Below are 26,889 nucleotides of genomic sequence, written 5' to 3' on the forward strand. Positions count from 1 at the left end.
AGACTATGTTGGGTGAATGATCATTACTTCTCTCCTCGAGCTCCTCTCTCACACCTACTGTAAATGCTACAATGTCTCAGCCAAGGTGGAATGATCTCATAGAGGAACTGAAAAACAAAAGCTGATAGTGACCTTAAAAATGGAACTCAAGGCTGTTGTCAATTTGATACACACAGACCTTTCCATACATGGGAACACGTGTAGGCACGCCCTACGGCTCTGACTGTTTTGGAAACTGTAAAAATATTAATATCCCATTCCAACGGCTTCACTTTGAAGACAGGGAGCAAAATCCTGGCCAATCCCACACCAGTAACAAATCTGAGGTGTTAGAAAAGGATTTAAAAAAGGATATTCCAAATGTCTAGGTGTTTTCTATTACTATTATTAGGTTACGGGTCATAAATCAACACACTTCATGGATTGTTTTTATATAATAGAAAGAAATATATATATTTTTTTAAAGGGAGCCTATCATGCCATCTGAAAGAATGCTTGATCTATCTCCAGCTTGGTTGGCAGGGTGTTGGTTAAAAAATCTTGGAACTGACAGCTTTGAAAGGCATGTAGTCAACACCCCCAAACAGTAACACACCCACCATCGCACACAGAGGCCTGGAAACTGAGAACCAGATGTACCCACGATTCTCCCAGCTCTACAGTAGAGCACTGTCAAACACTGCGATGTTACCCCTAGCAACGGCTAATAGCTTCCAGCTGGGATGGCTGGAGAGACTGACGTTATTTTCTCTCTCTCTCTATCTCTCTCTCTCTCTCTCTCTCTCTCTCTCTTCTCCAATTTCTCATCTATTTAAAATCCAGTTATCACGTGGATAGGCATGGGGTTGATTCCAAAAACATAAACTTAAGCTGAGACACTACAGGCAGAGAATTAAGTTTTTTCAGTTTGTTTTCTTCCATAATAGGTCTTCTTTCATAAACTAGTATAAATCAAAGGTCCAAAATGTACATTAAGGGTTTATTTGACTAAACCTTGTCTGTTTGCGTATATTTCTCATATGCCGTACAACCATGTTTAACTGTCATTCTCTCCAAAGAAAATGTACAATACTCTGACCAAAACATCTCAACTTCTTAAGCACTTACATCAACTACACTTGAAAAAAATAAAATACAGATGTTGACTCCAGCACCTAGATTTTTGGTTTTTAAAGAGATGTAAATGTACGCATAATAAGTCAGATACTGCCACATTTGCAGTCAAACTGTTCTGAAATAATTGTAATACAAAAAAGGATTGTTTAAATATGTGTAATCAATTGTCAAATTTTCACGATGATATACTGTATATAAGTCAAATGTTAACCTATTCACTTGCAGTGTTTCGCCTTAAAAGGTGATCCCTTTCTTTCATTTTAAATTAAAGAAGCTGCAGCTGAGAGAGGTTATCTAGGGTGAGAGACAGGGGAACGCATTCCTAGCAAATTCGATACATATCAATGAGAGAATTGCGTTTAATATGATCTGTTGTTTAAAAAAAACACAATGTTGTACCATGCTGAATGTGTTGTAGAATATAAACGTCATGATGACTACATATGACCTCATTAGAAGTTGTTCCAGACTCTACAAGATCTACTTCGTAACACTGAGGTTGCGTTGCGTCATTAAAAGGGATATTGCTGTCTGCAGTAAAGAGGTCAGACTGCCCACTAACACCCTAGGGCCCTAAACAGAACAATCCTGTCTGCATTGTGGTCGCTGCTATCCCAATGGACGTACAGTATGGCTTTAGTGATGTGTCCAACCGGGACTGTGGTCTCTCCCTAGATTTGGTGTCTTTTGTCTGGTTCTGTAAAATCTTCAAAATAGTAAGAGTTAAAAAAGAAAAGCAGCCTTGAATGGGGCTAGTGTATCCTAGCCCTGGACTGGTTATTGTTCCCAGAGTTTGACAAAATGGATCTTGTGACATGCACTCTCTCCTGGCAAGGGACAGAGCCTCCTTTGTGCTTCCCCCTGTCTCCTTCTTGTGAAACTTTAACATTACCCAATTTAGTTATTTCTTTCTATGCCACAGGTATAAAACTGCAACAAAGAACAAACAGGGAATGATGAGTGAGGATGTATGCAGAGGGGGAGAAGTGACCATGTTTACATGCATATATTATGCTATTAGCCTGGTTAAGATCATATTCCGATTAAGACATCACCATGTTAACAGCAGTTCCTGCTCACCTTAATCAGAATAAGGTCATAGTTAGACTTAGCCATAATTGCATTAAGACAGCTGAAGTATCACAATCTTAATCACATTATTGAGGCACGTCTACACCTTAATCGCACTAATTATTCCCACTGGAGTTGATTCGGCATTTGTCACAGTTTGCGACGCATGCCCTGGTTTATGGCTGTTCAACTAGCATATGTAAACCATTGTGTAAACCTCCTTCAGACAGTAATGACATAAAGAGTGTTCATTTTCTTTAGGACGAGAATTATTATCAGAAATTACGCGCTGACGTCATATGTCATGACGCTTCTACCACTACTAGTGCATGTCGCTGGTTTATTCAGAATAGGCTGATTGACATGGTAACATGAATATTCTTATAACTGCTGCGCATGGAAACACCTTATTTTGAGTATTGTCTTAACCAGAATATGGACCTTAATCGTAAACGTGGTCAGTGGTTAGTTTGACAATGCTGCCAACCCAAACATGACACAGAGAGAAATGTGTTATGTATGAAAGGGAGAAAGAGGAAGAACAGTTGAAGGTTCAGTCAATTATTGAACAAGAAAGGAGAAAGCATTAAATGCAAACCAAATACCACCGCACTCCAAGGCAAAACAGATACAGACTTGAACTTGGATTGAAGGAACACTTGAAAAAAAAGTCTCCTTTTTTTAAAGAGTTCCTTCAGACAGGATGGAAGAACCAACCCGAGAGGGAGTGAGAGCGGTGGTGCTCAGACTGAGAAGAGGTCATGCTGGGGATGACACTTTTGGCACGAGCCGAGTATTCTGGGTAAACAGACGAACGACGACAGAGAGAAGAATGATGATGACAAAACGGAAATAAGCGAGATGAGGTCTCGCCTATGGCATGAACAAGAGAAAAAGACAGTAAATGACAGATATGTTTCAGTTACATAAAGGTTTCTTGTTCCTGTTACCAAAGTTTGGACAACCTACAATTAACCTGTAAACAGGGGTGTAGTGCTGCTGGAGTGCACCAGAACGGCACTCTGGTATTAATGAAAATAGCACTACACCCCTGCCTATGAGTGATTATGTACATGGTTAAATATTAACAAAAACATAAAAGAAACATATCCCAAAAAGTAATGGAAAAAAATTCCTATAACACAGGAAGAAGAAAGTCCTCCTATGTGAGTTCTATTTATCCCACTACATTTCCAACTCCTAATGGTGTTAAACTAGCATTAACAGCTCATTGTAATGCCAATAAAGTGAAGTGAACCATTTTGTTGATTCTAGAAAAACCTCTTTCTGGCATTTCTTATCTGAGAGCTCAGCTATCACACTACACTGCTTGATGTTGACTTTGTTCCATTTCTTGCTGCTCTGCCGGATGTCTGATGTGCTTATCTAGGGACAGTCAACCTGCCGGACTGGAGGGAACATTTCCTGTTTGAGCCTGAGTGATGTGGACCGATGAGGTGACATTCAAAGGAAATGAGATAAGGACAGAGCCACATTTTTCCGAGAGAGATGTGTATACAGTGTGCGCATGATAGCTTCAACATCACTGTTAAGCAGTGTTGGGAACGTTACTTTAAAAAAGTAATTAGTTATAGTTACTCACTACTTGTTCCGAAAAGTAACTGAGTTACTAACTGAATTACTTTATAATAGAAGTAACTAGTTACCAGGGAAAGTAACTATTTGCGTTAGCCTACTGTAAAAAAAAAAGTTGCTATATGTCAAAATTTTGATTTTTCTGAGCAGTTTTCACAAGTCAGTTGAAATGAGTAGAACAGACAGGTAGGCCTACTTGTAAGCTACATCACCTTCAATATGTATTGCACATCAACAGACAGCAAGAGGTTTATCCTGCACCTGCAGTATTTTGTTCTCAACAAAAGTAGTAGAGGAAACTGCTGAATGTACCGTGCTGATCTGCTATATCACTGGATTCACTTCAGGGGTGTCAGCTAAAACACCACTTCAGGCCAAAAACGTCAGACTATGAAGCATGAGACGATGAGAGGAGGAGTAAGGATGTATCCGCTGTTTATTTCCTTCTTTAACAAGCACAGCAGCATACAGATCCCAGGAAAAGAACAATAGCAATATTCGGCTCGTGATGACACGCTAAACAGCTGTTGCAACCGGCGAATCACGTCCGTTTAATAGCGTGCATAAATTATAATTTATAGAGATCGGGAAACTCAATGCATTTACTCACAAGGGCGATGCAAACAAACTCAGGGAGAGCACGTTTCAATCGTGGATTGATAGGTGGTTACTGCGCCAACGTGCACGCTCGTAGCTCACACAACAGAGAGAGAAAGAAAAAGAAACTTCACTAAACAGGCGCTGACGTGACGGCGCTAACTGACAGTTCTAATGTCATCCACACACCGGTCTCCTCACTAGCAGTTTGTGTAGTATGGAGCCAGGGGTGCGTTCGGATTACACCGTTTATTCAATCAATTCAAAGTAACGCACCGCATTTAACGTTCAGTAACGATAACGGCGGTGTAACGGCGGAAAAAGTAATTAGTTAGATTACCCCGTTACTGAAAAAAGAATGGCGTTACGTAACGCCGTTCTTTTAAACGGCGTTATTCCCAACACTGCTGTTAAGTAAATGTTCTGTCTTGCTTCATCTGTCACAAAAACAACAACGCTTACACATTGATGGTAGAATGAACAATACATAATAAATTGTGAGGTATTGAAATTAGAACAGGGCGCCCGCAATGACCATTAAAACAGCAACTGTTTCTACTGGATAAAGGGTTGGTTGGGGAAATAATAAACACATTGTTTGTTTAGAATTATTAAAAGTTTGCCACAGGCAAAACCAAGGTTGGAAATCTAATGTTAGATGTTAGGTCTTACCTGCCACCCTTTGGGCCACCAGACCTTCAACGTTGAAGACTTCATCTGGCTCATTGTCTTTAGGCTGCGGCGACGCTGAAGCAGCACTGGGGCATCTCTGGGGCTCAGAGACCTCTGTAGACTCAGACAGTGTGCTCGGTGGGTACGTGTTGATTGGCTTTAACTGGATGTGACCGGCTACAGTGGAGGGAGGTTGTGAAGAAGGACCTGTTATGGGCCCTTCAGATGTGTACCTCAGAGATCCTTGGACAGGTGCAGGCTCTGGTGTACTGGGCATCCCAGGAGACATCTGAGCCGGTGACGAGTAGCTGGCATGGTTAGACGTGGGGCCGGAAAAGTGTGTGTGAATGGCAGCATCACCCTGGTAGGAGGGTCTGCTTTGGTTCTGGGAGAAGGAGGGCTGGGTGGTCACTACAGTGCTGTTTTCCCGCAGTGGAGCACTTTGAGACTTTGGCACCAGTGAACGACCTGGTTCCAGGTCCAACATAAGGAGATTGAGGGTTTCAATGGATTGCTCAATTTCTTGCTGGGAGGCGCTTTGGCGATTAGGGAACTGTGGGAGGCTGTGGTGGCTGGGCATCACTGCTACAGAAGGGGGCATACTGAAAGTGAGGCCTTCGGTCACTGGCTCCGCGGGTACGCCAAACTGCTGCCAAACATTGAGCCCACGCTGGACGGCTTCCCTGCTACTGGTGGTGCGGGCGGGAGCTGGCGGCATAGAGTTTGGCTCTGTGCCGAATGATTGAGAACGGTATAAATTACCATTCTGTGTAGCCATGTAGTTAACAGAGGACGGAGCTGAGTCGCTTTGGGTCAAAGTGACGGTTTTGCCGGATATGCCGACCTGTGGAGGCTGGACAATTTCCAGAGGCTTTTCCGGGGCGCTGCGCTCCAGATACTGCACATGGTCCTGGCCATTGATAAGTGCCTCTGACTGGTAGTAAAGATCAGCTGGTGTGGCACGCCCATCCGTGGAGGAGAAGGTCCCTAAGCTGTCCACACTGTAGCCCTCATGACTGGTAGGCAGCTCGTCATCTAAAATGTCTGTCTCGCGGTCGATGCTACTGTGTCCATTGACGTGGACTTGGGCAGGCACCAGATGAAGCATTCCTCCAACAGCGGATGTCGGGGTGGCCAGGTAGCCTTGTCGATGCATGGGCCCCTCCAAGCCGCTCAGGAGCTGCTCCAGCTCCTGTTTCTCTTGGGGACTGATTGGTTGTTGCGCAGGCGGGGCGTGGTTTTGAACTGATGGTAGCTCCTCACCTACAGGAACGTGTGTGTGGCTCACTGTGGAAACCTGAGGTGCTACTGTCGCTTCATCAGTTCGGTCAGTTTTGATGGAAGCAGTAGAGTTTCCTGAGTCACTGCTCACTGACAAGGCGTGGTCAACTGCAGGCAGGGCATGGTCAACAGCGGTGGTTGGGAGGCCGTTTGCAGTGACCGTTCCTTCTACCAACTCCTTTTTGCGAACTTTGGCGTAGAGGCTGCCGTCCAAGGGTCCTTCGGTATGGATGACTTCTACAACAAACACAGAATGATACAGGATCGTTAGAAACAGATTCAGCCAAATTTCAACTACAATTCAGCTTTCCCCAACCCTTTTCATAAGTAAATTAATTGATTTTATTCATACAAGTATACAGTTTTTATTTATTTATACAAGTATGAAAGCAGACATGTTATGGAAGCAAAATAGCCCTAAAATCTCACAATTGACCAGTGCTTGAAAAAAATTATATTTTTGCCTGCAGTGTCTCTCATTTTTCAGAGCCATAGTACTTTGGTCATTACAGAAGTGGATGTGTAATCCTCTATATATATTTACATGGGATTCCAAGAGACATTAGGAAGCAGATAATGAGGAATTAGCATAGAGAGAAGCAGGGGATAGTGGGAGATTGTGTGAGTATGTTCAAAACAGCTGCAATAAAATTAAACACTGGCTCATGTCCACCTATTCTACCAGCTTCAGGAAATGAGCAGGGTCTGTGGCATGTGCAGTGGAAAAAAACTATGAAGTCACAGTAGCCTGCCTTGCACTTTCTCTTAAGTCCATTGGATAAATGTGTGGCAACTGAGGAAAACTGGCCCAATAGAAGATGGATCAGTTTTCCAATTTGCTTATGAGCCTTATAACTGTGAACAAGATAATCTTATCTAGGGATGAATGGAAACCGCAGACTTTTAATCTACTGATGTGATGTCTCATAAGCCACAGCATTGTGATGTCTCATAAGCCACAACGGAATGCTGATGCACTGTAGATTGTGTGCAAACCAATGCACATATGCTGTACAGTAGATGCACATACACATTCACATGGTGATACTCCAGTGAAATGGAGTATGGGTGCTGTGTACTTTGTGTCCAAATCACAAGAATTTAGTAATTACTTGAATATAAGCCTTATTGAATAAGGGAGGTCCAGAGGCTTTTCTAGGCCTTCCGAAAAACCTCAAGCAAAACAAATGCTCAACATACTCAGAGTCACAGTCACAGAGAAACATTTGAAACACATACAGTATATACACATAAGCTAACATGTAGTTTTATTTTTATATCCCTCCCGTATCCTCTCATACAGCCATCACACTTCACCAACACAAACAGATGATTTACTCATTTCATGTGATCAAGGATCAAAAGGCTTTTCTAAAAAAAGTACTCAGTCTAAAACCAGTCACAACTACCTCACATTCTGCGTCCTTCATTTAGTCACAGTCTGTGTGATTACATACATCAGGAGAGCAAATGGAAAAGCAATACTTTGTCTGATCATTTCTCTTATAGTTCCCAAGAAACCTTTAAGTTCCCATGAAACCTCATTACCCACGATGATGGCATGTCCTTATAACCAAGTCCAATTCTACGTTGGGAAAGGAGCCGGACAAAGATGCCGTCTGTCTCAGTAACGTATACATATCTCAATCTCAGCTTTAGTGAATACGGTGCTCTGTAATGGAGCTTGGTGGGCGTACACAAGCTTGGGCACTGCAAGGTCTCCTTGGCCTGGCCCGCGGCAACTTGCCAGGGGAATGGCGCACTATAGCGGTCGCACTGTCAGGCTGCCGTTGGAAACAAATGTGGCAGCTTTTGGTCACAGAAAATGTTTTCTGCTACTTTGTCGTTAGTGAGTTTACTTTGATTGGTATGTTGGTGGACCACATGCGGGAAAATGAGGCCATAATAGCTTCTAGCATGTCTAGTTTGATAATAGCCTGTTTCAGCATTGCTTGATTACCATATTGAAAACATACCATAGCATAAAACGAACTAAGAAAACATTTGTAATGCAAATTGGCGTATTTCAGTATCCGTTCCTTCAAAGGTGGAGTCAGCAATTTTGGGACTCAAAATCACTTTTTGTCAGAATCAGTGAATATCTTCTCACTCTCCGCTGCCTGTGTGTGTGCTGAAAATAAATCCAGTGTTAATCGAGAGCCTAGGCTCAGTAAACGGCCATGTTGCTAGCTACGATGTGCCCCTTTGTTTACATACCCACTTACAGAGCCTAGGCTGTGTATTTACACTTTAATTTATTTCAGCGCACAAATAGTAAGGACAGGTAGCGTATCATAACAAGATATCCACTGATTTTGACAAAAAGTGATTTTGTCAAGTCAACAAACGTTCTCAAGAATCGCTGACTACACCTTAAATTCGCCACTAAAGTGAATGATACCTCCCCTGAAAAGTTAGCTGCTGGGATGGGGGTCCCAAATCAAGTCATCATTGCACATTTATATAGCTCATGAAACTGCTCAAGTATCAAGTTAGGACATGTGCATACATTCCCAGCCACGCGTGTGCGCGCATGCAAACACAAATACACCCACACTTTAAAATCATCAGCCATGCTGACAAACATAGACATAAGTCGTGAAAGAAGAGCTCCCCTAACTCTCTCCATTTCAGAATCTTTATAATCACCTGCCCTGTGGCCAAATATGACAGGCGCAACTAGGATGATACCTCTCAAAACCGATTCCACAGCCTCAATGCCTGGATTACAACACTTGGCCCTCAAGTTACCTTTAAAGTACATAGATCAAAGCTTTGTCAAAAGAAATAAACACCTCAACAGGAGGAGGTTCCCCTACCTGTGTGAGCAGTGGACGACGGCTCAGTACAAGTCTACTGTAACCTGGGAAAAGCCCTGCGGAGGAGTCCCGGGGTGGGACATGAGAGATTGGCTACGGTTTCTTCTCCTCCTCCTCCCTCCCTCTCCTGAATATCTGTCTGTCTGGCCAGATCAGGACGGCTACTCTGCTGTCGCCGGCTACTCAGTGGTTCTCACTAGTCTGAAGGCTGGCCCTGCTGTCTGTGCGTATGTGGGAGGTCTATCACAACAGCCTGTTTGACGGTGCACGAGGGAGGGAGGGAGGAGGAGGGGGGGGGGGTAAGGGGCAACTGAAATACGGACTGTAACGTTTGATAGAATGACATCAGTTGGCTTTCGCCACACGTACTTCCTTTAGATACAGTTGCCAGTCCCCACTGTACAAATAAGAGCTTCTTGCTTTAATGAAATACCCTTTATTTCAAGATTTGTACACATGAATACATAAAAGATGGCAGATAGATAGATAGATAGATAGATAGATAGATAGATAGATAGATAGATAGATAGATAGATAGATAGATAGATAGATAGATAGATAGATAGATAGATAGATAGATAGATAGATAGATAGATAGATAGATAGATAGATAGATAGATAGATAGATAGATAGATAGATAGATAGATAGATAGATAGATAGATAGATATACTGTTGTTGGTGGAAATAAACTCTATCCTTGCACACATACTCATATACAGAGATGCCCCTCCTTTAGCCCGGTGGTGACGAAAAACACTCATGTAATGGAAAGAGTTACTTTGTCCAACAACAGTCATTTAACAAGCTCTCTCCAAGCTAGGACGCTGGGGGAAAACTCCACCCTGCAGCAGGCAGATGGAGAAAACAGAAAAGCTTCAGTGGGTAAAAAATAAAAAGATGACTAGATTGAATGGCAGCTGATCTGATTTGTATATAGAGTATAAGAGAAGCTCAATGTCTCACTGTTAAAAAAAACTTAAAATATGTATGAAGTTGGTCATGTTAATTCAAGTAGCTATTCACTTGGATTGAAACATGGTTTACAAATGCAACATACACACAAAACAAAACCTCTTCCCAGCAGTTTGAAAGCTCTTCAGTCTGCCGCCCACCATCTTCATATCACCTTGCCATCTGTACACATTAGCATGCAGGACAGTCACTTTACTATTGCGCACAACAATCCAGAACAATTGACAACGACCTCATTCGTCATTCTGGCTGATAAGAATGAAACATGTGACTTCGGCCTCCGCAAAACTTTTTTTTTCTTCCTTTTTACATCCCCATTTCAAGCAGAAACAGATGTGTTGCAAGTTATATGAATATGGATTAAGCTGTGATGCATCATGCTCCCCTCCCCCTCATTTGACTGAGAGAACGTCCCACCATCTCTCTTCTCTTCTCTCTGCCAGCCTCCTCCACATCCTTCCCCTTCTCAGAGTATTCTTACAGTGATGATGATGACGGTAAAGACCGCAATTAGGCTAGCTGCGGTATGTGGTGCTCTCATGTCAAATGAAATCCCAATTTAGTCCGCCCCCCGTTTAACTAGCTCATGTCTTTGCTTTAGAGACGACGTGACTGATGAGCCATCCACAGAATCCCCATTTGTACTACAGGAAATATAATCCTTCACTTCACACTTGCGAGACTTTTTATAGCGGGCGGACTATTTATGTTGAGACTGCTTCTGTGTGCGATGCTATATCTGCTGCTGTTTTCATTTCAGGTTGAAATGGTCATGCATAAGCCTCTGCAAATAACCTCTGATGGTGTTCCTTCATGTGATAAAGAAAGGTCATATATGCGTGATATCTTGCAGTGTGTGCGAGAGAGTGGGTGTGTGTGTGTGTGTGTCTGTGCACGTTGGTGTTTTTCTGCGTACTCCCAGGAGGTAAATACTTCTGTGATCCCATGCACATAATTTATAGGCGAACGTCTGGGATCCCTACTCCCTGACAACAGCAGGGGAGAGTGAAGCACATCTGACCAGCCTGGAATGACCCCTTTTGCAACGTTTGGTTCGGTTCAGCACGGCACGGTTCTGCAGGGAAGTTTCCCTAGATCTGGCTTGCATTTCCACTTCTGACAGCACCTTTACTTGGTAGGCGGGGTTTTTACCGGACAGCAATAGCCTTAGTCAGAGTATACAGTCTATGGGTCAGAGCCATTGAACGGCGCTGGCCGCAGCAGCTACATGACTATCGTGATATCGAAGCAGTGGGACAAAGTGTGATTAATTCAGTGAAGAGGAAAAACGTCACAAAGGAAACAAAGAGCTGCAGGCAACATTTTTCTCCACTCTTCACTCTGGCCGAGGTGACTTCACACAGCAATTTATCTCTTTCACAAGTATGATACTATCGACCAATCAACAGACTGCAGTGTATTTCCACCCTTTTGGGACCCTTTTGGATGTCTTGGTACCCTAACAAAAGGACGACATAAATATGTACAGCACAGTTTGCTTATTTTAGGACCCTTTGCAGTTTTTGACAATGGAAATGCAAATAAATGGGTTCCGAGCCACAATGAACTGAACCCCACCGGTCAGTGGAAACAAGATTTTAGTTGCACCTGTATACTCTTCATTAGAAAGGGGCTTAATAATGCTTTGGGTTCTCACAAGTGCGGAAAGCTGCAGCATTAGAAAGTTACACAAAGCACATGATGATCATAAGATTGCAGACGTACAACACCGTGGATCAAAACCGAAAAAGTCTTGTAGAAGGAAGGTTCAGCCGAAGTTTTAAAGGTTGTTCGGGCCAGATGGTGCAACTGTGTGACCTCTTGATCTTTCAACTTTGAGCTCTGACCCCTGTGGCAATAGATCCCCCTTTACAGCGGAAATAGCATGTTTCCCCTCTAGCTTACATGGATAAACACAACATGTGCTACAATGTGCTTGTGTGCTCGTATGAGTGTGTGTGGCAATTCCAAAACAGTTGGGGGTCTGTGTCACATCTGTGACATTAATAATAATCAATGATGAAACATTTTCTGAGAACATCCCCTCCGGCTTTAACTGCTAAAAACCACCAATAGCCCAACGAGAATAAAGCCCTCGGTTTTATTTACATTCAAGAAGCCAGAGAGAGGATAAAGAGCTTCAGTATCAGAGCATGACAGTGTAAAAGTAAGTAAGTATAGCCTAGTGCCATGTTTGGTCCAAGTTAATGGCTGAACTATTGATTTGGCAACAAAGGATGCCTTTACTGTATGAGAGGGCTCAAGGACAGCTATTAAAGTAATACTGTGGCCTCGTAAATGATCCACACAAGAGGCTATCACATCTTCCAAGCCGGACTCATTTGACTTGTGGAGATCAGAGAAGACTGAGAAATCAAGAGTCAACAGAGTGTTGATGTGGAGCTGACTCAATAAATAGTTTTTGTGTAAGTAGAGGACGTACTGTGAGAAACCTGGGTACCTGGCAAACAAAATGATTCTTATGCAGTATTTATTTCAACCATATCCCAATCTACATTGTACAACACAAATGTGAGGATCACACAAATGATGCCAATGCAACAAGTTCAATTTAGAATTTTGGATTGGCTTTATTATTGTAGATGCACACCAGGATATGCAGTACCTTTAAATACTGTTAAGCTATTGCCAACATAGCCCCAAGGTGCTTAGTCAAATGTAAGTACAGGAAGAACTTGTTGGCCTTCCGCTCATTAAATATGCATCAGAGATTACTGTGAATCAATGTTTGTGAGTGCAAACTTGCTAGGATTGGGGAAAACAAAGGACAAGATAATGGAGGATGGCTTGGAACAGCCAGGAGAAGGATATTGTATATCAATACAATTGTTCTGTTCACCTTCCAACTGGCTATAAGTGCCCTTATGGCATTGCTGTAGATAGTATTATGCATATGTTTCTGCAGAGAACTGCTTCAAAGTGACTCAACTATGTCTCTTATGCAAGTGTATTGATGCCTAAGTATTTTAAAAGTAGTCTGCTGCGGCATAAACTGTAACCTCCCACGAGTTACCTGCAGGCAGTCTGGGTCGAGCTAGTGACTATATTTAGCAAAAATATTACAGGAAAAAAAGAGGCTTAGACATAGGCATAGACATTGATATGACCAACACGTATGCCATGTGCTATATATCAGCCAGATAGTTCCTCCATGCAGAGCATTATGTTCCACTCTGGATGAGGTTGTGTCTCAGGAAAAGTCATCAGTGGTCGTTAACAGAAGCAGCGTTGTGTGGGGAAAAAAATCTTAAAGGGCCAAATAAGGAGCTAGCGTCTGATGAGCTGGCTCATGCTATCTCTCTCTCTCTCTCTCTCTCTCTCTCTCTTTCTCTTTCTCTCTCTCTCTCGAGGTGAGGAGATGCTTTGATGGGCGAACTCTCGCTAGCTGTGGCCTGGCGAGACAACAAAGGTCGAGTTTGCATTCTGCCTGAAGCCTTGATAGTTTATGCAGATCTCCCTTCGAAGAACTGTCGTCAGCCCTTGTTCTAATCAGCATTCTGGCAAATGCCTCTGACACAAACTGCTCTTGCTCCTGACCAGATACTTCCTGCTGTAAGAAGGCTGTATCAATACAATTATTTGCAGTGGGTTGAATTGTATTCTAGATTTTATTTGACATGGACATGACAATTTCTTAATCGCTCTGTTGACCTACACATTGTGATTAAAACAAGACTGGGATGGCATAGCACTCATAGTGGCTATCAATATGTATTCACATCCAAACCTCATCCATACAGGTGTCCTAAACCACCAGTAGGAGTCACTAGTGCAGAGTCAAGGACATGTCCTCTCTCGGCCTTGTGTTAGTATGGATGGATGAACCTAAGGCACTGCTATTAGTGAATTGATCTGGTCAGCAGTTTGACCTTGTGCTACAAATTTTAAATCGTATAGGTCGAGTCAAATACTTACCAAAGCCAAAATGTATTTGCATTGTTACTATCTACAGTGGGTCAATCCTGGCCACTTTGTTTACGTTCTTATTTACAGATCCTAGGCTGTGTATTAACAACAGATTTGTCTTCAGCGCAGACACAGTACGGACAGGTAACATATGGTGATGAGATATTTACTCATTTTGACAAAAACTCATTTTGACAACAAGCATTCTCCAGAATCGCTGACTCCACCTTTAACCAACTAATGGAGGTGAACAATTAACAAAATCGGGCTTGTTCCCGGTTGCTATTGGCATAATAATGACAGCATAATTGCTTTTTTCCATGCAGCTGAATGTGAAGGAACAAAAACAACTGTTAAGACAAACAGCAGGAAAGACTGGCGCATGAATAGGACTCTATTTAAACAGAATGATAACAAAGAGAGCAGAGGACCAGTGTTCCCAATGGAGCCCAAAATGAAAGCGCTTGAGTTCACGCTGAAGAGGTAGTCCCTGTTGCCTCGTAAAGTTCATCTTCCGTGTCCATCCACCCCTTGGCTCAGAAGGGGTCTATTTAGTAAGCTAAGTGACCCGTGTAGAAGGATGCCCCCGGGCCAATTACACAACCTTTACAAACCAGTGGTGCCCAATAAAGAAAGTGCAACCCTTGGTCTTCATCTGCCTACGTTTATTTCCGTCCTTGCTTTTTATTTGACTCATACTGCCTAGCAAAACACTTAACACTGAAAAAGACTCAATTGTTTGAGGGATAATGTGCTTGTGCCTATTAAAATACATCTTGTATTGAGTTAACACAGCTAACTATTCTACTACAGTATTCCTTGACCTGGAAATTAGAAAGGTGTGTATGAATGTTGGGCGGTCAGCTGGAAACTGTATAAGACCACACCAAGATAAAGTCACTTCTAAAGGCCCCTACTCCTACTGTGCAAAGATATTAAGACTTGATTAAAGACATATGAAGAGTAGATGTTGAGAGAAAGCTGGAATGCTAATCGTTATTAATGATGTTCTGGCTCTGCTATGGAGCTCTTAGCCTGATCAGCTGTGTAGAGATGGCTGGAGAAAAATGGAAAAGGGGATGGAGAATGTCTGGTCAACAGCTGTAGTCAAGCTGTATTAACGGGGAGGCAACAGACCACTCATTCATTCCCATGCATTATGGACGTCAGATAAGTAGCACTCTCTTCCCCTGGGTAAGCTGTGTCCTGCAAAGATCTTTACACTTCTCACTCTTTAGTACAAAAATATAAGCAAACCAAAGTTTTCCAAAGTGAAATTCAGCTTTGAAGGATTTGTTTACAATAAAAGTTAGAAACCGTCAGCCTCTGTCTGAAAAGTTGCTGACATCTTCGTTGCCAACACTTGCCCTACAGTCCGTGGCTGTCGCCTAGCAGAAATCCCTGTCCCCTGTGCCCTCGCAGACAGGGTCCAATTGGGGACACTCCACAACACAAGCCACTTGTCTTTTTCTAGAAGGCAATTTTATTTTTCTGTCTTGGCCGTTACGCAATCGGAGCAGTGCAAAGTTTGGAGTCAAAGCAGCCTAATCCTGCCCAAAGCCTCAGACCAGACTGAGGGATTGATAGCAGGGAAGCCTGTTGCCAACACAAAGGACCAGACGTTTCACCTCTTCTTGGAGCAACGCCACTGCGATGTCTACGTCTCATCAAGATCACATTCTTACTGAGCATCGGAGTCAGCTGTGACGTGTCCGAATATTAAGGCCGGCAGATAGCACCAGAGATGGGTAGCTGCTGTCCAGAGCTTGATGTTCAAACCTCAAAGCAACTCACACAGACAAGTATAAATTATTCACATTTTTACAGAATCATCTAACAACTTATTTGAAACGGTATGACTACTATAGAAATATCTTCAGAGTGGTACAACAGAGAACCCAACCATCAACTGGGGGAAGGGAGATGATCCTGTCCTATCTGAGTCTGCTGAAGTACCCATGAGGAAGACGCTGACTCCAGATCAACAGTGCAACTGTGCGGTTGACCCTGCCCACTTATGTCCTTGTTGTGGGGAAACATCACCACAATGTTCATACCATATCAATTCTCGAATAGGATTAAGCACTATTTACAAACAGTAAAACAGTACGGACAGATAGCAATTCATGAGGATACATTCACTGATTTTGACAAAAAGTGATTTTGACAACACACATTCTCCAGAATCGCTGACTCCACCTTTAATTATACAGTGATAAGCAATAACATTAGGGTCATGGTTTTAAGTTTTAATTTAGATCATCATTTCGAGCTGAGAGTGTATGAGGAAGCATGAGAATCACTCAGGTTTGGCCACTGTAATGTCAAGTTTATGAATAGTGCATTCATTTGCCATTGGTGATGGCTGTATCTCCCTGTTGTCAGTAGTTATTTACTGCTTGGCTGGCTTATGAAACTACCTTTGAAACTACTTTTGGACCAGAAGATTAATATTTTTCCTAAGTCAGTCATCCATGAAGCAAAAACATAGTATTGGCAGTGATATCATTCTGTTGCATCAACTTCCATAGTTGCTGTCTGTATCTCAGCAGGCAACACAAACACAGACTTAACATTTGACGTGACTCATTTGAACCACATTCTCTTGCTTTAAGAATGTAGCAACACATAGTCTGTCTACCATGGTAAACTCATCCCTTTTATTAGTTTAGTTACGGCTATGAGGAAGGGGAACACAGACATACCCCTCTGACTAATGTGTATGGGATCAAGAGGGAAGCATTAACCTCCTGCTGAGAAAGTTCATAACAACACAAAACGCACACATACACACCTGGGCTGCCAGACACAGGGAAATGCTTGTTGGACCTTGGATAAACAGTAAGCTAATGGCATCCAAACCTTACATAGAGAAATCAAGGACACTCATTTACTTTATACAATTTGCTGCGGCACAGCCTAGTTTAAGCACAGCCTAGGTCTTATTTTTGTAGTTTAGGCCATTTTGTTTTGTTATCATAAAAAGGATGTCGGTCTGCAAGGTCTGATGAATGTTCACAATGGACAGTTTCGGTGATGGTTTTACTATTTGCATTTCAAAGCTCAGACCACTTATGTTTTTGTGTCCCTTTAGACATGTTGTTGCGTTTCCACATCTCAGCAATTAACTTGGTATAAGTACATGATATCATTTGGACAAAACTACAAAAATACAAGTTGTATTAAATCCAAAATTATGCAATAAGCCAATTAAAAGCAGGCTGCATGCAATACGCCTCATCAGCACTGGATAAAAGCATTTGTAAAAGATTAAACCTCCAAGTATAACTTTCCATCTGAGCATGGGTGAAACAGTAAAAGAAAAAAAGATTAACATATAAAACACAATGTGGCCAAGTGTTTGGATAACAGATAACCGGATGTCAATAAGTTAGTACATTTCCAGGTAAAGTCAAAATCCAGTTTTCTGGTTCACAGTGAATCTCCACATCTACAGTACTGTGCATGCTACTCACATGTCCTGTAAGACGTCAGCTGATGAATTTGTGACAACGTTCCGGCGTTATTAAGAGCAAGAGGACGCAGGTTGAACACTTCAGCAGCTAGCCAAGCTTGAAACAAGTCAAATCAAATAGAAATCCTGGACACAAACTCATCATGTACTTAACTTAAGAACTGTCTGTCGGGGTCTGTGCTAAGCAGCAGCATGCAAGAAACCCACACTGACATTCTGTGTCACTCCTCCTCCTGTGAATGTATGCACAAAAGAGCTTCACAGTTGGGTGGAGGGAGTCTGCCTTTAACTCCTCCAACTCCTCAGAGGAGAGAGAGAGAGAGGTTAAGTAGTATTAAATGCCGGTTAAAGGCTGCTTAACATTTAACTGGGCCAAACTTTTGACCAAATGACAAAACTCTCTTCAGAACCAGAAGGGAAATGAGCTTTAGAAATGCAAAATACCCTGACTGCAGATCTGTTAAGTGTTGTTTTGGTGTGTGTTTTTTTCCCATATACTGTACAATTACTCATCTTAATGAAGAGGTGATGTACACAAACACAGCAAAGGTTACTGCTAGCATAGATTTGTGTAAATTATATCACATACTGTATATAATGGAACTGAACTACTCAAAAGAGTAACTATTAGTATGTATGCTTTTTAGATAGAGACCTATTTGTTCTCTCTTTTTTTCCACAATGTGAAAATATAAAACAGAGCCTTACCACTACCATTAACATAGCAGTGCTGGTGCAGAGGGCTTTAGATTGAAAATCTCAAGTCCATACCAAGAGAAAGAAAGTGAATATAAGAGCCAAATGCCACATTGTAACATATGGTCATAACGACCAACTACATCCTTCTTCCACAATTGAGGATTTGATCATTTCATAAATACAATTGTGTGTCACTGTTCAAACATCATGGTGGATTGCGTAAGAGTACAGTTTTCGGATATTTTCTTGTTGTGCTGTTGCAAGCTGCAGGCATGACAAGAATCCTTGATGCTGAAACCCACCCACAGCAGGCGTAGCTGTTTTTACCGAATAAACACAATGAACGTCAACATCAATCTTTTGGGAACCGACAACCACAAAAGACTGCAATGTTACCCAACGTTGAGCCCAACAAAACATTTGCCCTATAATTTGCAGCTTCATGCAGTGTCTTGATAAGCAACGAGGGCACAAACCTATCGCTTTCCTCAGCACAGGAACTACAATCCTGACAAACTGCGAGCCCAACAGCAACAACACTTTTTGTTTTCTAACTAACACTTGGGGAAGATATACATCCTGTCTGTATTCCCTCTCGGCTCCTAAAGCCAGTATGTGAGGGCAGTTAATTGCCTTTTCAGCACTAACAAAGTGAAGCCAAATGACAGTGCGAACACTCCAGTTTCCTGGAAACCCTTTCTCTCTGGTTGTTCCTGTGCGAGGGAACAGTTTTTGAACTGTTTCTTTATATGCTGTTTGTACAGTAAGTTAGGTACATTTACAATGCAGTGTCTGTGCTGATAGGAGGAGTTGTACAGTGTTATCAAGAACACTGAGTCTAAAGTAGCTGGATAAGAGCTTGTGATTTTGTGGTGTTGTGTGTATTATCGGGTATGTACATACAATACACTCACAATTGCGTTCCTGCTCATGTCTATAGCTCCAATTGTGTTAATGCGAGGGTGAGATGTCATTAAAGACACACACACACACACACACACACACACACACACACACACACACACACACACACACACACACACACACACACACGTGCATGCATGCACGCACGCACGCACGCAACACACACACACACACACACACACACACACACACACACACACACACACACACACACACACACACACACACACACACACACACACACACACAGACAGACACAAGCTCACCTCCACTGACACAGAATGAGAGGAGACTTGCACCTGTTCTATTTTAGAAAGGACTATTTCGAGCTGCCACTGAGGGTGGGGCAGACACTTTACGGGCAATGATAGAAGAAGTAACCTCTGACCTTTGCCTATCCGGTAGACTGAGGGGGTCTATTTGAGGGGGAGAGGGGAGGGCTCTGTTAGTTCCTGAAAAGTAGTATACAATCCATACTGTAGATAAATACACAACATCATACTTCTGTTTTGTTTAGAATACGCTTGTTCCTCATGTGAAACTGGGTTGCTGTTGCCAGTTTGATAGCAGAGGAGATCACTGACAGACCAGCACAGGTGGAATGTAATTAAATCCAATGAAGAACCATTTTGAATTTTACTTTTGTATCAATCATATAATTTATTTTTACAATATATAGGCACAGAAACCTTTATATAAAAATAAATAGTATACTTCCACCTCACTGCATGTCAAAGTAAATGCTGCACTTAGTAATGCACTACATTTATTTGATATTGTTGCTAGTTACCAAGCAAATTAAGACTTTATACGAACAAAAAGTGATCAGTTCATCAAACATGATTTATTATTAACACTATAAGTGGGTCAAATTAGCTCAGCTTTAAGCAGCTACAATATTAAAATGCTCTAGATAAAATGATCTCGTAACATTGATTTAACACTGCCAGAGGCCACTCTTCATAGTAAATACTTTTACTTTACTACATTTGTTACAACCCTGGACAAGAACTGATGATATAAATAAGCTGATATAGAGGATTGGAACTTCAAGGTGAGAATGATCATGCAGGAAACTAAATTGAATACTACTTAATCACTGTATTCGAAAAGAATAGAATATCTATAAGCATTTGCAATCTATTTATATGCATTTGCAATATCACATTATGTTCCCCTTTAAAGGTTGTTCTGTAATACATGAGCAAGACTTAACATCCTCTTGTAAAAAATTATTCAGAATAAAATATCAGTTTTTCATCTATACCACAGGTGGAAAGTCATTACATTTATAAGCAAACAAGCTGAGCATCCCCAACAATCACTCTTATCCCAAGGGCAAAACAACAGGCTTCGCAATGCAATCCCTATAGGGCGTAGCATTGCTTCCTTTTTTGGGTGGCAGAGAAAGTAGCATTTTGGTCAGCAGAGAAGGCTCTGTCCATGCCTGTGGCTGGGCCCAAGAATGTCTAGCAGTGCGCTCCGGTCCCACAGGGCCCTTTGGCTTCTCTGCGGCCATCATTTTAACCACAAATGAATTCAGCGGTATCACTCACCCTCCTCCCTTTTCAAAACATCATTCAACCACTTACAACCAGGACAGCATTAAGAAACCTCGTAATGCGGATTTAGGTTGATTCTCGATACTCGCGTGAGGATAAGCTACTGCTTTGACTTACATACAGTTTTGGTCCTAGGACAATATTATTCTGTAAGTATGGGAGCAATTCTGTGTTGCGGTAAAGTACCTAAACAATACTGTATAGTGTAAGCATTTATACCAGTAAATACAACTACTACACTGTGCCTTTTCTCATAAAACACTGCAACACTGAACTTGGATGTGACTTCAGTTTGACCCTGTCGTGTGGGACTTTTAAAGAGATGATAGTGTGAAAAAGTCTTTAAACTCCATTAGGAGGCAGGCTGAATCCTTCGTCTGCGTCACGCCGACAGACAATAAGAGCCTTGTTACAGAGGTCAGCTTGGTTGCAAGCTGTTTTGTGTGTGTGTTAGAGAGAGAAAGAGAGAGAGTGAGAAAGAAAGAAAGGAACTAAAATAGAATCCCAACTTCCTCTCAGGCACATTGAAATGCATTTTCACATGTTGAGTTTACATAACATGCAGGTCCCTTTCACAAAAATGAAATTCCAAAACTCAATAGCCACTCATTGACTGCTAATGAAGAAAAGCGTGTGCAGGGAAATTGAAACCATCGCTAATGGGTTACATGCAGTTACATGAAAGTGTTGTGTGTGGCTACAAATACAAGTTTTCTGGGAATTGTTGCGTGTTAGCCTTAAGTGGCCACGAGGACCACTACGGTTGTAAAGGATCAGTGTAATTAACACCTTGTTAACTTTACAGCGCACAGCAATGCCTATTTATTTTGAATTGTGATGTGTGTGAAACACGGTTAAAAAGTCACCACCACATCAGTCCCCCTCATAAATCAGAGTTGTTTAGGCTAATCACTACGGTATGAAATCTTGCACTGCTATTATTTTATAAAAAGTTTCAAATGTTTGGATAGACCTCTGGCAGCGTGTTTATGTAGGCGTGATATCGCTCAAGGATTCAAGTCCCCTGTTTGCAACTTCTTTAAAAAGTTCAAATTAAAAAGTATATTTAAAGTAATACTGTGACAGGATGTCTTAAATAATAGTAAATCTTCTATTGTATTTTTGTATTTTTTAAAAGAACAGAAATAGAAGTTCACACTTGGTTGATGTAGACCGACAGTCCACTGTTGGCAGCCTATGCGTGTATGTGTGTGTTTGTGTGTGTGAGCCAGGGGACTCAGGGATAGAATCTGTTGAGTTTAACGCAAAATACAATTAATAATCCAACTGTGCTTACCGTCTGCAGTGTCCTCACAGTTCTGATTAAAGTTTTCGTAGGAGTCCCAGCGGATGAGAGAGTCCTGTGTGTTGTAGTCCACCGACACGCTCGGCCCATTCTCCAGGTGATCCACACCTTGACCAGGAGTACCAAGAGACAGAGCAGAACACGTGAATGTCATCAAATCATGAGTTAGAAAAAATTAATGTATTTTCATTTATATTTGATATGATTTTTAACAGATAGCTGTGAGTGTTTTTGAATAAATAATGTCACACATTCACCACAAAAAGCAAAAATTTCAAATCTGAAGGTTGTCACGCTTGCTAAGATGAGTAACTGGAACGTCCTTGGTTCCAAACCAGCCGGGCTCCAAACCCCACACAGACACACACTGATGCTTACCATGTATTTTCTCTGGTCCAAAGGAGAAGATAAACTCCACTTTCCCAAAATCTGGAAACCTGTCATCTGCACACATGGAATAAATACAGAGAACATGAGTCTTCCGTTAACAGGAAAAGGAATTACAACAATTGAAACTAGTATTATTTTTTGTATAACAAAATGTTCATATTTTTCGTCATGTGAGATATATGTCGTCAAGCCCCTCTCATTTCCCCTTGGCCATGAAAGAGAGGATCTCATGGTGATGTTGTAAGCATGTTTTTTTCACAAATTTTTTTTTTGCATGTAAAAGTTAATTTTCTTAATCGATTGTTGTGCCTAATCAAATTGATTCAGGTAGAAACACTTCCATCACACATGTTGATGAACTACCAACATATGAAACCATGTGATGATGATAACTGAATATTAGCCTGAATTGCTGAGAGAGGTAGTTTTTTCTCAAATTGTGGCAGTAGGGTAAAGTGAGACAAATGCTGTGGGGTAAAGTGAGACAGTGTCTGTGCCCCCTTTTAATGAATCCATTATATTTGAGGTAGCAAGGAGACTAGTTTGAAAAGACAATGTGGGCTGGAGGTGGGGGTTGATGGTTGAAGGGGTGTCAGCAAGGGCATGGTTTGGCACGTATGTATGTGGGGGACAGGAGAGAGACCTTTAACATCAATAGACTCTAAGAAATATGTCTTTATTAAATGAATGATCCAAATAAAACAAATGCAGAAAAAAAGACTCAAAAGATGGAAAATGACAGCTGGGTCTAGTCCTGTTCTGAGTCCCAGACTGTTCTGGTTCTGATTGTCCTTTGCTCCGACCCCCAGACACTAGCTGTCTCTAAGGGTCCTGTGTTATAGTATGAAAGAAGACATGACAAAAAAATCTCAAAATTGACCTGTGCTGGAGAAAATGGTGTTTTTACACACACACACACACACACACACACACACACACACACAAAGTGATTATTTGCACACAATTAACAATGTCTCGTCATTGTGGACATTCTGAGGACTTAATCCTAAATGTCTTACCTTTGAACGTCTCATCAAGCTCGTCCTTCCCAAACACCACCCCCAGGTCGTGAACCGCACACGTGTGGAACTGCACCCGGAATATCACGTCTCGGCACGGGCTGCGGTAGCGCTTGTGGTAGCACTTGAGCTGGAAGGTGAAAACCATCGGAATAATTTTTAAACAATTCCGTAAGATTACTAACAGTGCATCAGGCAGTGCCAACAGAACTCAACAGGTCAGTTAAATAGTGTTGGCTTGCAGTCAGACACATGCCTTTTTAGCTCCATAGGTACGCCACAATAACAATTTCAGTATGTGGCTGATTTATTGCCTACCATATGCCAATTAAGATGTTCAGGAAAAAAGGTTTTTCTGCAAAAATAAAGTTATTCTATAGCTGACTTGAATAGGACTTCAATGCTGAGTGCAAGTGAACCCAAATTAATCAAGAGCCAAAGCCATGCCGGCTCCATTCAGTGGTTCTTTCTCCACACAGGCACAGAGCTACAAAAAACATTGGACATTTTTATTTATTTATATCCCTCATAATGTATGGCTGCTCCACAAGCATTATTATCCAATCAGTTTCTCCCTACAGCTTTAAGAGCAACTTTAAGAACCCAACCCTCTCCCTTACTCCTGATGGGCAGTCAAAACTGATAGTGGACCTCACATTCAAATGCACTGAAGGAGTATTATTCACCTTCGACTTGAGCAGCTGGTTGTAAAGACTACATACCTTTACTATGACAGGGAGCTTTTCTAAGCTTTTTGTTTTGTTTTGACATAATTGTATAGAATTCCAAAAATAAACGACATAAACTAATAGCTGTATTTTAATATGTTTTTGAGTAAGGTGGGACTGACTCACTTTCCACAAACCTGTTTTTCTACTGTGGGGCCTAAAAGGACCAAAACATATGAAGTTCCCAAATCAACACAAGCCTATGAGGTTGAAGAAAGAGAGGACGGAAAAGGTGACTATCCAGTGGCTTAAGATTCGTTTCCACTGAGCGGTGCGGTTTGGTTCGGCACTGCACGGCATGCATTTATTTGCGTTTCCACAATCCACAGTTGGGAAGAGTACCAACATATGCAAACCGTGCTGTACCTATAATTATAACCCTTTTGTTAGGGTACCAAGCTGTCCCAAAGGGCCTCAGAAGGGTGTAGCTACATACTGCAATCCGTTGATTGGTCGACATAATGGTAATTTCCGTGCCAGAGATAAACCGCTGTGTCTAATTTCCTCGGCAAGAATGAGAGAAAAATTATGACGTGAAGCTCTTTGTTTAATGTGTCATGTTCTTCCTCTTAATTGAATTTGTTGGCAGGATTCACTGTGCCATCCTGCCTATAAAGTAAGGGTACTGTCAGCAGTGGAAACATAAGCCAGATCTAGAGTAACTGTTCCTTACCAAACCGTGCCGTGCCGAACCGTGCTGCTCAGTGGAAACAAGGCATTTGAGGACATGGCAGACCTCCCACTGAGCGCTTAAACAATGGTGGGCAGCCAAGTTTGAGAACAAAAAATAGAAGAATGAAAACATTCATTTTAAGCACCCATGTTGCCTTTGGCTTAGAAAGTTTTATATTTTAACACACCACCTAAAGACCAGCCAAAGCGCTTTCCCACTTCAAGCTAAAAAAAAAGGTCATTAATGTTAAAGTAGTAGTTTGACATTTTGAGAAATAGGCTTATTCACCCTCTTAGTGTCCCTATCATCATATTTGTAAGCTAAATAGGAAGCTACAGTACGAAAAAGTGTCTGGTTATCTTAGCTTGGCTTAGCCAAAAGGCTGGAAACAGGGGGAAACTAGACAGTCCGTTCAAAGGTAATTAATCCACTAAGCAGTAGCTTTAAAGCTCTTGGATGAAGAAATCAAATCGCATTTATTTCATTTGTGAAGATTTTCTTCTTCTTTGTTCATCGTGTAGGAGTCATTTCACCTTGACAAGATTTTTTTGCATGGATTAAACAAGGAGAAAAAGTGTTAATAATAGAGCTTAAAAGGTGCTGGTAGGGTTTTTTTTTAATTAGGCAGGCTATCTGGTATTGTGGTTAGCCAATGTTTATGCTTGGCTAAGTTTACTGTCTCCTGTCTGTAGCATCATACAGTATTTACAATGCAGACATGAGAGTGGTATCAATCTTCTCATCTAACTCTCGGCAATAAAGCACAGAAGCACATTTCCCAAAATGCTGAGCTTTTTCCTAACTTTTGCTTCACTTAAAACTGAACCTGGAATTGAACTGAGTAAAATGCTCGAGCACACTCCATGCCGACTAATGTCAGGTGATGCATTGAGTGGGATCCATTAGTCAGTCTTAAATAAAGGATGAGATATGAGCTCAGCTCTTTGGGGCCAAAAATGAACGACCTCGCTCACACAGTAAGTGCTCCTGTGAAATGCTCCAGGTTTAAATGATGAGCCCCGGGGACACATCACAGATAACATTATGGCCTGATTGACAGCACAAGCAGAAAACGTTGCTGATGTGGGCTGTCCTTTTGCTTCAACTAAATGAAAAAGAGCAAAAGGTGTTGAGGCACTCTGTACTTTATTTTTTTAAATATGATTTTATAAAAAATCCCCAACTTGTGGGGGAAAGAAAGAATTCTGCCTTTAAGTGATTATGTCAAGTTTAGCCTATGAATCCTGCACACTGTTGGAAAGGAAGCACACTGAACATACTGACGTCAGAGATTCCAGCAAACATATTGTGTGCTAATGAGGGGCTATAAATGGAGGTATAGGACCAAGTCTCCAACTGTCTTTCGCCCAGGTTTTTATGGCCCTATTTCTTCCATGAATGGATACTATAAACTGCTACGGCACATGCATTCAGCACCTACGTACGCCCACCGTCAGATCGGAAAAACCAACAGGATTCCCTCATTCCTAATAAACAGTAAAAGTCTGTGCATCCTCTATACATTTCCTCAGCTGTTTTCGTTGGCATACCGCGACAATCAGCATTTAACGGCCATTTATTTTTCTTTCTTTCTGGCACATAGGAAAAAGTGAGACAATAAACGTTCTCCGTTCTTGGCTTGCACAGTTCGGTGGGTAACCCATTGAAAGAAAAAGAAAAAAAGTTATCCAGCGGGGTTTCCAGATTCTCGTTTCCTAGCTGAAATTTCACAGAATGGGATACAAACAGCCAAGACCCTTTACTAATGTCGCACTCATTTGATGTTGCTGCCCTATGTTTTGAGCTATTCTTACCAGGATGTCCCCTTTCAGAAGAAGACCAGGTTCAATGGTGATGCAGATGCTGGTCTGGCTGTCACCCTGAACGTTACTGCAAAAGACAAAAAACAAAACACAGGATGTGAGACAAAAAGCACGACTTCCTCATTAATGCTGTGAAAATAATCCACTCCATTGCATCAGTTTACATTTCCTTTTTGATGTCTCGGTATAACCATGTGCACATGATCTACATGCGTCTACTAACAATTCCCTTATTTG

General features: G+C 41.7%; 1 protein-coding gene across 5 annotated transcripts in view; it reads right to left on the reverse strand.

Moving 5' to 3' along the window:
• The window catches only part of tns1b (tensin 1b), a gene marked incomplete at its 5' end in the record, with an annotated part of 174,492 nt that overhangs the window by 16,105 nt on the left and 131,498 nt on the right, over positions 1-26,889 (reverse strand). For 3 of the 5 annotated variants that reach the window (XM_080038119.1, XM_080038120.1, XM_080038121.1), the window contains 5 exons: positions 5,053-6,570; positions 22,011-22,127; positions 22,398-22,463; positions 23,429-23,558; positions 26,644-26,719. In XM_080038119.1, coding sequence (XP_079894245.1) covers positions 5,053-6,570; positions 22,011-22,127; positions 22,398-22,463; positions 23,429-23,558; positions 26,644-26,719 — 1,907 coding nt within the window. Of the gene's footprint in view, positions 1-5,052; positions 6,571-22,010; positions 22,132-22,395; positions 22,464-23,428; positions 23,559-26,643; positions 26,720-26,889 lie in introns of all 5 variants that reach the window. The other 2 variants (XM_080038122.1, XM_080038118.1) reach the window with 1 other exon arrangement.

Source organism: Ammodytes marinus (assembly GCF_949987685.1).
Source record: "Ammodytes marinus genome assembly, chromosome: 12".
NCBI lineage: Eukaryota > Metazoa > Chordata > Actinopteri > Uranoscopiformes > Ammodytidae > Ammodytes > Ammodytes marinus.